The following is a 12548-nucleotide window of genomic DNA, read 5'->3' on the forward strand; positions in this document are numbered from 1 at the left end:
TGTAGGCAGGGATTTGCATTTGCCTTCTGGGACTGTCTGGAACAATCTTTTTGAAGCTGGTGGTGACTACTGTTAAACAGAGCTATGATGTGACTTACATTGATCAGAGATTATTTTCAGTTTGAGGATTTTGGGGTTTTTTAAATCTAGATCCAGATGAAGACATTTTTTCTCTGAAGCAGTCAAAAAGTTTAATATGTTACTAAGTTGTATAAAGCAGAAGTAATCAATAGTATTCTAGAGAATGTTTGATATCACCAGATAAGCAATAATGACTATCATAAACACTGCTGAGACAGTATAGTTACGTCAGAGGTCAACGAAATTACTAGCAATTCTCATTATTTTAATTGTAACCAATTTATTTAGAGTTCTTTATTTAGAGTTTAGCAGATCACAAAATCTGCTAAGTCATTGCCCTGGCCAATTTCTAATAATTGTCCAAATTTGAGTAATTGTAAGAGGAAGAAGGATGCACTTCTCTCTGAGTCAGTCTTAGGATCTCAGGTGTTCTATTTAGATTTGCGAAAGGAAAAACAGGTAATTAACTTTTTTTTTTTTTTAATTGCAAGAACGTGGTTCCTTGGGTCACAATAGAAAGTGTGCTAAATCTACAGGGTGACTTCCAGTGAAGGAGTTTAAAGAAAAGAAGAAATGGCACCTTGAAAATGAGCCCTTCTGTCCTCAGTTCATCTATCTGACAGGGATGGGGGTATGTGTCTGATTTCTACCTGATGGAACTTAGGGTTGAGTCTGATTGCCAAGTGCCAGGTCACTGCACAGTCAGAGGAGGGTTGGCAGACAGGTTTGTTCATCTCCCAAACCCCTGCAGTAAATTTGCTTCTCAGGAGGAGCACTGAGGGGTTTAGGTGTTCAGTAAAGTACTCAATAACCTAGAAGAGAGATGGAGCTGTGCACAGGACTTCAGTTCACTGCACCCTGTACAGGATTTGCAGAGAAAACCCTTTATTTCTTTGGATGCTTTCTGTAGGCTCCCAATGCTGTTTTACCTGATAGACAGTGAGAGGGCATGACAAATTTCTCTGATCTAGTTATAACCAAGCTTTTTGATGTCTTTGGTTATTGTATCAAAGGCTGAAGTTTGATGGCTCTAAGTGCATTATTTATTCCTGCCGGTGTTTCCACCGGGCTTTTTCTTGCTCCGAGATCAAATCTGATTGTACTTCTTTAGCATTTAGATGTCTTCACTAATGATCTCCACTGATGTCTCCATATTCCTTTAATGGCAGCTATACTTTTAAAAGCCTGTTCCAACTACAACCAGGCTTTGTGATCTATAACCAATGTTCTCTATCACATTCAGATTGTTATCTCTTATACAAACTCTGATCTTACCTCAAATGATATCAGCAATCCATGAGCTATATACAAATCACTTTTTTATGGAGCTGGTAATTAAAGGACCATTTAGTAAATACCAGTGAAAGTGCATTTTAAAATCTGATGCATAAAAATTATCTAATAGTGGGATGGTGGTGAAGGGCACAGAGAAAACTTGATAGCAGCAATGGCACTGCACAGTATAAATCTGCTTCATGTGCTTTAAAGAACATGAGCAAAGTTCAGGCCTTCACATAAAGTCCTATTCACTAGCTGGGGCATTTGTTGTGTAATACCAACCCTTTCCCCTCCAAAGGTCAGAAGGCACTTGCACTCATATGGTGTCTAAAGCCTGAAAAGCGAGTCTGGGCAAACTAACAGGAGCTGCTAAACTAAGAATCGAATTAAGTCAATTTAATAGGCCTTCAGAAATACCACAGGGTGAGTCTGGTACACAGTGACAGAGGCCTGAAATGCACAGATCGAACGTTAAACCCATGACTGCTCAGGGGTTGAGTCCAGGAGGGAAGACACAGCAATTTTTCCCCATTTCCAGAGGCTGAGGCTGCTCTGCCATGGCTGTTCCTTGTTATTGTCTATGCATCTGCTTGGGGTCTTTGCACGACTTTTGGCCAAAAAACTTGCAGATATCTGCTGGCAGCTATTTGGGCAGCTCCTTTCAAAAGGGAGGCCCTGCTCTGAACTGTTTGCACGGCCACTTTGCCTCCAGCTTGCTCCTGCTGTGCAATGAAAACACCATGTGTGCTGCCAGCAAGGTCTTCCCCCATCAAGATGGGATGAGCTCCAGAGGTTTGAGGAGTACCTGGAGCCCTTTTTCTAGACCTTCCTTGCAGTCTTTCCCTTATTGACTTCATACTGACCTTCTGTTGAAGCTGAAAGTGTTAGCTAAACTAAGGTTCCTGAAGGATTTATTTAATTTAAGCTTGTTGAAATAATTTCAAGGCTTCTTTTACTTGAAAGCAAATAAAGACATATACATATTTCTTAAATCCTCATTACTGCAGTCAGTGAATGTGTTTTATCTCACAGTTATTACAATCAACTCCCTTTATAGGCAAATGAGTCATGAAGATAAATTAGAGAGAAAGGGAAAGGCTTCATGTCTGTCTTAACACTGGCATTTGAACTAACACACATAATTAAAGACAAAAAATCGTGAGCTAAAGAGATTAAAAATGAGTTACCAGCATAATCTTTTTAGTCACGCATTCTAACTTTAACTTGAATTACCTCTATTTATTTTATTAGCAACAGATGTATCCAAAGCTATTTTTCATTCACATATTCTGTAAAAAAACCCCACTTGCATGCAGAGGGCTTGTATATTTTTAAAGGCAACAATAATATTTTGTGATCATCTGGTACAGCCCCCAGGAGATGTTTATCAAGAGGTGGTCTAGAATCTGTTGGTGCCACTGTAATGGAACTTTACTTGCTATGAAATTACCCAGATCTCTAAAAATCATTGTTTTCTTTCAGAAAAGCTGTGTAGGGGAGAAGTCTGAGTCTGGAGAAAAAGTAGGCTTCTGGCACTTCACGTATTTCTTCCTGAAGTGCTGTGTATATATATTCTGATAGCAGGAAGCAAACTCTCCTCACTCTGCCTGAACATATCTGGCTTCTAGTACCTAGAGGTTTGTGCTTTATTTCAGCCACTGATGAAGCTTGCCTAATGTTCATCAATATGATGCTCAAATTTTCAAGATAATTGAAAAATTATTTTAATTTAAAAGTATTTGATAATTCTGAGACTTAGACAAAGAGCAGCATTTAATGCTGTTAAAAGATCAATAACTCTTTTAGTCAGACTGCACAATTATGCAGAGAAGTTACTTTAAAAATTTTAATGAGGTAATTCAGTCTTCTTCTCAAATTATCTTCTGAATTATTGTACCCTGCATGCCTAAGTATGTTATATTATAAAATGAAATAAAGAGCCAGAAATATTTTACAAAATTAAATTATTGATGATCTCCTATCACAAAAAGAAAAGATTTACCTAATTCCTCGGTGGCTAAAAAGTACTTAAAATTTTATTCCTCGTTACGGTAGAGTCAAAATATCTTTTGGTGTTTTGAGGTAGTGAGACTATATCTGGTGAATACATAACATGTTTCTCTGGGGAAACAGAAAAATTCACAGTTCACAACAGAAAATTCCCCTTTAGGGAGTAAGTCTCAACTTGAATTTTGTTTTTCTCTTCCCAGGTGTAGACGAGCACTTTGAAATCTGGATGAATGTTTTAAATATATTTTAGTAGATTTACGTAGGGACATTATCACAGAATCATAGAATCACAGAATCACAGAATATGCTGAGTTGGAAGGGACCCATCAAGATCACTGAATCCATCTCCTGGCCCTGCACAGGGCACCCCAAGAATCACACCATGTGCCTGAGAGTGTTGTCCAAATTCTTCTTGAACTTTGTCAGGCCTGGGGCTGTGACAAATTCCCTGGGAAGCTTGTTCCAGTGCCCAACCACCCTCTGGGTGAACAACTTGTTCTCGATATCCAACCTAAACATCCACCAATGCAGCTTCATGGCATCTTTTCAAGTCCTGCCACTGTCACAGTTGTATAGATGTAGTTGGCTTTTTCTTCATGGCTTTAAGAAGACTCCTTACATGTAATTGCCTGTTTTTCCCATACCCAAAATTTCCACACCCCTAAATGCAGTGCAGTCACATGAATGATGACGTCTGCATCCAGGGCTGTGGAGGGGACCAAGGTCTCAGGAGTGACACAGGGGATGGAAAGTGAGTAAGAAGGTCTGGTGTCAATTGGTCACTGAAGAGCAGAAGCTCTGCCAGTGATGGGGGCTGGCCCAGATCATCCCACTCCCCACATACCCTTCCATGTCCCACTGCCACCTTCTTGCACGTGGGACAGGCACCACACCAGAAGGTTTGTCGGATTCTCAGTAATTGAGAGAGTGGGAAAGATGAGTCAAGGAGAGGGTGAGCAGTGAATTTTTATTGCCTGTGCTTATATTCCAGAAGAATCCTGGTTGTGATTATAGATCAAGATGAACTAATCAAATGTTAATAGCCATGAGTGAAGATTATTTGCTTCAAGGTGCTTATTCATTGATTAAAGTTTAGCACAGTGCCTGAAATAGAGCTAGTCAGGAAGCATGAAGTCACTACAGCTGTTGAAAATACACCAGTAAAAGTGAACAGAGGTGAATAAATATGCCACAGCCACCTTTGTGTGCAAAAGCAATTTTCATACTAGTGAAGGCTGCTTTACAATATCAGGCTGGTGATTGTTTCTTGATGGTTTTGAATACACATCTAAGGAAGAAAGTGATCTTGAAACCTAAGAATATACATCCTAGTCTATAAAAATTAATACTCTACAATGCCATTCACAGCCTACCAATCTGATTCTTGCCAATTTTTACCAATATGTTGCACAATCTCTTTATGAATCCCCAGCTGGTACCATTCCATTGCTCTAGATACCCACCTGTTCAGTGGACTAGAGAGAGGTGGAGAGATTACAGTATTCCCTAAGGGACTCACTGAGGACATGGGATCATGATGTTTTACATTCAAGACCTACTGTGTACTGTCATGGGTTTAATGCTTTTGGAAATACCTCCAACTGAAGAGGTTTCAAAACAGGAAGAACCCAGAGTACCCTGTGATGTAAAAGAGGCAACAAGCACAACCTGGAGACACAGGCAATCCTAACCCAATAGGAGGGAAAAAAGGATTCACTCTGAAGGTGGTCAGACCTTGAAGCTCGCAGAGGATATGGAAATTCCATCCTTCAATGTATTCTAACTAGAAAAGTCCTGAATCTGCTTTGAGCAGGAGGTTGGACTCCCCCTTCCCTGCTGCTTGGGAGTATGTGTTTTCCCTCTTTCCTCTTTTGTGCAATCCTTGGAGATACTTTGATCTGGGTTTGGTTGTTTGGAATTTGTTTCAGAGGAAAGCTCTCTGAAACCTGAAACATTTTATAGCAAGTTTCCCTTTTTTTTCCTACTTATGATGTGCAACATTGTCTATTTCCATGTGCTACACGGTATTTTATCATTTCGATTATTGATAAAGCCATGGACATGGAGGGGGGAACAAAAGGGAAACCACCATTAGCAGTGTAAATTAACTGTTGACCCTAAATTCAGCCTTAGATAGTTGAAGATACTGTTCCAAAATAGAAAATTGTTCTTAGAAAATACAGTATCACCTACAGCTGAGGTTTGAAATTAGTCTATACCATGTGCACTCGTGCCCCACAAATGGACTGCTCCAAAAATGAACTACTGAGTCTGATATCTGGGAGTGTTTGGGTTGTTTTTCACAGTTTTTCATATTTCAGCTTGATGCAACCCAGAGTTGTAACCATATAATTATGAGAATTAAAATGTGTGCAAAAGTAAATTTATGTGATTCAAGCCTTGCAAAAGGGTCTGGTACTCTCTGGAAAGCTCATCTTTGTGCCTGCAGAGTGGAGTGCTAATCAACACAGATGATGAGTTAATGGCAAAAATTTCAGCTGACAGGAACACTTAAGATGACATGCTCTACAGTATTTTAGAGAAGCTCTGTTGATATCATTAAGATACAGGAACTATGTGACTTTAGATGTGGCTAAGTGGTGGTAATTATGACCTTAAAAATTACAATCAGTCTTCTGGTGATAATGCATTCTTGCCTTACAGAAAATAGGTTCTATTTACCTCTCAAAATACATTCATAAAACAAATAAATAACTAAAAAGTCTGTACTGGATACAGTATGTACATGTATGTACATACCTGTATTTAAATGTGTGTACATGCATGTATGTATAACAGATAATATTTTTTTTTATTTTTACAAAAGCATTTTATTTTAATGTTAGGGATTTTCCCTTCATTTGTGTTCCAATTTTCAAATGCATCAGCAAAATAAGTAACAGTGAAATCAGGAAGGAATGAAAGACATATGTGTCTTTGGCAATGATTATGACTGATTTAACTCATCATTTGAGCTACCAAGCAGATATAAAATAAAACATGTAACTGTGACTCCTGATGGCATGACCTGAGAAGTTTGACTTACTTACATCAGTAGCTGGTAAAACTAAAAGCAAAACAATTGTAGTATAATAAAGGACTTGGTGATGCCACTTTTACCTTTGGATATTTTCTTCATGTTCTTTGATCATTGATCTATTTTTGTCCATTCTTGGGGCTACTTGACAATTTTTGGTTTTTCTGACATGGCTGTGATCTCTAGTGAAAGCCTTTCTCAGGGTATTCCACTGTACTTCTCAGCAACTTTCAGTGTTTTCTCCCTGGTAAATTTGAAAGTCTGTGCCAGTCCTGTGACTTTCTACACCTTCACATTAATGATCACGAACATTCTGCAAGCTCAGCAATTATTGCTACAACTCACTCACTGAAGCAACTTAAATCAACCAGAGAGATTCCTAGCAAATGGTTTCAACAATAGAAGCTTCCGTGTTCACCCTTCAGTGTTGTTCCCTGGTTTTTATAGTGCATAACGAAAAGGGCCCATTAGCAATCATTTCCTTACTGTTCAACTCTCTGTTCTGAGCAAAAATTGACATATTTTCAAATAACATTTTATCTGCTTGGAATAAGATTTCCTTTACTGTAAAGTTTGCCACCCCTTTAATTTCTGCTGATTTCTGACAACTTTTAAATTTCTCTTTGAAAGCATGGTTATCACATTTAGGAAAGGAGAATCACTCTCAACACAACAAATCATCTTCTTCCTTCCAGGCTTCTTGCATTTTCAGCAAATCAATTGGACTCATCCTCCTGCTCTCAAGCCAGGCTTCATCATCTGCTTCTTTTGTTTTTTCCAAATCCTAGGTGTCTGCAGGTCTATGTGAGTTGAGGTAGAATTATTCTGAGGTCTTTTATTTGTTTCATACAAACACCAAGGACTAAGCAGTTGCGCCGTTCTGACAGCCATTGTTACCTCTGCCAAACCCTGGTAACGTCCTAGGAATTTTTTCATTCCTTACTGCAAGGGTTGAGCCAGCAACAATGTGTAAAATTCACACTTTTATATCATCTCTCATCATTAGAGCTGCTCTGGGTAAAACCACTTCAGCCTCCATTGCTCTTTACCAAGGCTGCTACGGCTCCTTTTAGCATTAGAAATTTGCTGGCAGGCTTATCTGTCAGCAAGTTATCTAGATACACACAAGTTTCCTGTTGTTATCACAAAGGATGTTTTTGCTGCTTTCCTCCAAACTTGGCTTCTAGATTCTGAGGGAGGCGTCCTTTGGTGGAGCTTTTTATTCATCAGATTCCCTGTGACCTTCTCACTGGAGCCTGCAGAGCTGTGGGAGTGGGTATCCATGTCACCCACAAGAAACAAAGACTTTTCTTTCCCCAGTAAGCACAAACAGCTGTTGGTATGTTGCATTTTCTGTTTCAGAACACATACCACTCTACAGTCTTGTTCTGTCCCCTTTTTGCTCACTTTGCTCTGGCATGGGAGCTGCAGCAATCTCAGTGATAATGAGCTTCTGTGTCAGCAGATGAACTCTCAGAGCAGCAGGGATTGTGTTGTTCTTACTTGGTACAGTGTCTGGCACTTCTGTGTCTGCTTTACTTTGTAAAGTACCTGTTCTTAGAAGATCCATTATTCTGTCTCTCATACTGTTGCTTAGTGATTTTATAGATGTTTCTGCATTTAGTCACTGCTGTCAGAAATCATAGAATTGTTTGGGTTGAAAAGGACCTTTAAAACTCACCCAGTCCTCCTCCCCTGCAATGGGCAGGGACATTTTCAACTACACCATGTTGCTCGGAGGAATCTGACCCTGAGCGTTTGCAGGGATGGGACATCCCTTACCTCTCTGGGCAACCTGATACAGTGTTTCGCCACCCTCATTGTAAAAAATTTCTTCCTTGTATCTAACCCAAATCAGCTCTCTTTTAGTTTAAAACCATTACTCCTGTCCTGTCGTAACAGGCCCTGCTAAAAATTCTGTCCTCATCTTTCTCATAGTCCCTCTTTAAGCACTCAGAGACTCTCTCTGGAGTCTTCTCTTCGGGCTGAACAAACAGAACTCTTTCAAATGTTCCTCATAGCAGAGGTGCTCCAGACCTTTTTTGTAGCCCTCCTCTGGATTCACTCCAACACGTCTACATCTCACTCATTTGGCACAATTTAGTATTGCAGTCTCATTCGATTCTTTGGTCACACCCAGGCATGGAATATGACTGCAGAATCGGGCAACTCAGAACTTATATCAATATTTAACATGAAACAGCATTAGGATTTTCTGTAATTGTGTGAATTTTAAAGGTCTTCTGTGCTTACTTGGAAGGGGATGGATGGACAGGCTCTCTGCTTTTTTTACTCACTTCACAGAGATGACATTTGCACTTTATCAATAAAAACTCTACAAGCTGTAAAACGCACGGAAAAAAAAAAAAAATCACAACCATCAGGTATTCCAGAGCAGGAATAGTAGCTAAGGACTAACTACTACGAATTTTGACAACCAGTTATTACTTCAGGCATTGTCTTTGGGAAGACACTTTCATGGAGAGGTTAACCCTTAGTTCCCTGGCTCATGGATGGAGCACAGTTTGATTCTGGTAGGAGATGAGGATTGTGTGCTGCTGTAACCTTCGGCTCTGTGGATGTCCTCCTCTCCCACACTCACTGTGAGTTACTAACATGGGGTTAAGTGAGCACAGGCTGTTCCATGTGCTGCATCCTGCAACAGGCATGCTGCCACCTGCCTGCTGCCATCCCTCCTGAATCACAGAATCTATTAGGTTGGAAAAGACCTCTGAGGTCATCAAGTCCAGCCTTTGACCTAACACCACCTTGTCTACTAGACCATGACACTCAGTGACACATCCAGACTTTCCTTAAATGCCTCCAGGACAGTGACTCCACCACCTCCCTGGGCAGCCTGTTCCAATGCCCAATCACTCTTTCTGTGAAGAACTTCTTAATGTCCAACTCCTCTAGCTCAGGTTAAGACTGTGTCCTCTTGTCCTATTGCTGTCTGCCTTGGAGAAGAGAGTGATACCCACCCAGCTACACCCTCCTGCCAGGGAGTTGTGGAGAGTGATGAGGTCTCCCCTGAGCCTCCTCTTCTCCAGGCTGAACACCCCCAGCTCCCTCAGTTGCTTCTCATGGGACTTGTGCTCCAATCCCTTCACCAGCCTTTTTGCCTTTCGTTGGACATGCTCCAACACCTCAATGTCCTTCCTAAATTGAGGGGCCCCTAACTGGACACAGCACTCGAGGTGCAGCCTCACCAGTGCCATATACAGGGGGAAAATCACTTCTCTAGTGTTGCTGGTCACACTATTCCTGATACAGGCCAGGATTCCGTGTACATCTTCCTGTCAAGCAGAACTCCCAGGTCCCTTTCTGCCTGGCTGCTCTCCAGCCACTCTGTCCCCAGCCTGTAGCGCTGCACGGGGTTGTTGCGGCCAAAGTGCAGGACCCGCCACTTGGTCTTGTTAAACCTCCTGGACTGGTGGACACCGAGCCGGTTCCGAGGCGTGCCCATGGGATGCAGCATTCCCGATCCCACCACGAGCACTCCCGGTCCCGCTCCCACCCCATCGGGCCGGACCGGGGGCGGGGCCTGGCAAGGCGAGACCCCGCCCTCTGAGCGCTCCCATTGGTGGATGTGCCGTCTGGCCCCGCCCAGGGGCGTGACCGGGGCGGGCGGGACGGCGCTGTCCCGATCCCGGCGCCAGAGCCTGGACGGAGTCGCCGCCGCCGGAGCTGGGAGAGGGACCGCGGGGAAACAGCCATGGCAGAAAAATACGACGTGGTCGTGATCGGGGGCGGCATCTCAGGTGGGTCTCGGGGGGATCACCCGCCGGCCCTCCCTGCGGGCGCGGTCCCGGAGCGCGTCCTGCGCCACCGGTGCAGTGAGTCTGGGGGCGGCGGGAATGGCGGTGGATAACGATGGATAACGCCGGTGGATAACGAGAGTGTCAGGTCTCCAGGGGCTTCAGGTGCGCTTGGGGAAGAGAAAGAGAGAAATGATCCAAATAGCTGTTTTAGGGCGAAATTGCTGCTCGTTGCGTTGGTTTGTACTTCGTGCTCAGCCGGAGGGAGCCTGTAGGAAAACTGACTTTGCGGGGTCCACAGGTGCGGGAGAATGCAGGGATACAGGCTGGGGTTGTTGCGGCCCAAGACAGATTGCTTTTTGACACTGAGGGTTTTTTAGGTTGCTCTTGCTGAGCTGGCAGGTGTTTTCTTTTGATAAATACTGCAGAAAAACATCTGGGAATATCTGGGGTTTGTCGCTGTGAAAAGAGCTGTGCCAATTACAGGCAGCCCAGTTTCCTCCTCAGACTTTACTAGGCACCACTTCCCAAAATACTCTTCAGATCTACTTTGACACTAGCAAGTGCATGGTGGCCCCTCATCCTTTGCTTTACAAAACCCCAATAATTAATTATTCTTATGATACCTAAGATAAGAATGTTTTTATGTTGGAGAAAAATCCATATTTAGTCTGTCTGTCAAGTCAATACTGCGTTGGCAGCATCAGCCAGGTTTCAGTTTTCAGACAGTCCTTGCTCCACTAATGGTTCCAAAAAGGTGAGTTTTGTGACTGTGTGACTTCAGCTCTACTACAGCCATTATTGCTGTAGGTAAAGTTAGATTTTATTAGTACTGTGAAGGAGTCAGAGGCTTTCCTTTCCTTAATCTGCAGTGAATTAATGTGTGAAACAGCAAATGGTTTACTTAATTACATTATTTCATTTACTAAAAGAATGGCAATTGTTTAAATAATTATTTGTGAGCATGTAATTGTGCAAATAATCTGTAGTTTCATCGAACAGAAGGAAAAAGTTTGGACCTAGATTTTCTTGCTTTTTAGTTTTACCAGATGCCTGGTAATTTTCCTGCTAGAAAGAGACATTTGGTCTTCATCCTTAAGGTTCCTGTAATGCACAGAGTGTCCTTAGGGAATTACCACCCATTCTGTGTGCAGCTGATGGCAATGTCATCTTGATATGGTGTTTTAGGGCTCTGAGAAGCTCTCATTCCCTTCAGGGTGCCTTACTCTTCCAGCTTTCCAGCCTGTTGCATTGTTTTGGAAAATGCATCGAGCATTTCTAAGTGGTATTTTGCCTCACTAGCACAAGAATCAGTAAGCTGCTTCACAACACTTATGCCTTGGACCAAAACCTAGTGTGGGGACTGAAATGGAGCCAAGTAGGAAATTTCAAGGCATTTTCACAGTCCCTGAAAATTTGTCAGTGGCATGAGGAAGACAAATAAACACGTCACAGCACTCATGGGGTACAGGAACATTTTTCATGTCAGTGGAAACCCTTCATTAGTGGCACAGAAATTGGTGTTTGCTTGTTATGAATTAGAACATTGTTTTAAGAAAGCAGCCTTTGAAAAATAGACGATAAATGCCTTATTTAATAATTAATCCATCTTTACTCTACAGTGCCATTCACAGGTGAGGATTATAACTCTGATCAGCTTCTGGTCTGTTTTGCTTTTTGCACAGCTTCTCTGTCACTACCATTCATGTACCAATACACCTACACCTCACTTCTGCAGGAGGTTAGACAGTGCTGCTTTCTGGTCTTAAAAAAAAAAAGGGAATCTGTATCTAGAACTTTACTTCTGGTGGGATACATAGTAAAACATGCTCCAGTATGGACAGGATTTCCTCTCAACATCTCTCTGACTCCAATCTTGACTTGCTGTTTCTGTCTTTGAAGTTAAATTTGCAGTTAACTCATCTGTCTTCTTTCCTTCTTCTGTATTTAAATACTCATTACCTGGTGCTTGCAAGAAAGGATGGGAAACTTTGGAATAAACTAATTATTTACTAGAAATAGAGATGTGTGTGAGATACAAGCAAGGTGCTTGTTATATTGAGTGTGAGCTTCCCAGTGGTGAGGTTATGACTTTTAAAAATATTTGTACGGTATTTATGAAACTAAGCTCAAATCCTAACTGGCACATCTGGAGTTGTCTATTCCTAAAAGCAAAGCATGGTCCTGAAGGCCAAGTTCTGAACAGCCTAACACACTCTTCTCATCCTTGCTCTTGGCCTGTGTATCCACACGTCCGTATGTGGTCACTCCCAGTGACACAGAGCTGACTCTGCCTGTAGGAAGCTGCAATCTAGGGGTGGAGGGAGCTTCTGCAAAGAGTGATGCTCAGTGGGGAAGCTCTTGGAAGAAGAACTCAGCTCTAG

General features: G+C 42.0%; 2 protein-coding genes across 2 annotated transcripts in view; one reads left to right on the forward strand and one right to left on the reverse strand.

Annotated features, from left to right (window-relative positions):
• LOC135410314 (amine oxidase [flavin-containing] B-like) overlaps window positions 1–12548 on the reverse strand; it is a 149858-nt gene that overhangs the window by 39556 nt on the left and 97754 nt on the right. The window lies entirely within an intron of this gene.
• The window catches only part of LOC135410316 (amine oxidase [flavin-containing] A-like), a 37030-nt gene continuing 34522 nt past the window's right edge, over window positions 10041–12548 (forward strand). Inside the window, exon 1 of the mRNA XM_064646918.1 lies at window positions 10041–10167. Coding sequence (XP_064502988.1) covers window positions 10122–10167 — 46 coding nt within the window. The 5' untranslated portion in view covers window positions 10041–10121. The remainder of the gene's footprint in view (window positions 10168–12548) is intronic.

Source organism: Pseudopipra pipra, chromosome 2 (assembly GCF_036250125.1).
Source record: "Pseudopipra pipra isolate bDixPip1 chromosome 2, bDixPip1.hap1, whole genome shotgun sequence".
Taxonomy (NCBI): domain Eukaryota; kingdom Metazoa; phylum Chordata; class Aves; order Passeriformes; family Pipridae; genus Pseudopipra; species Pseudopipra pipra.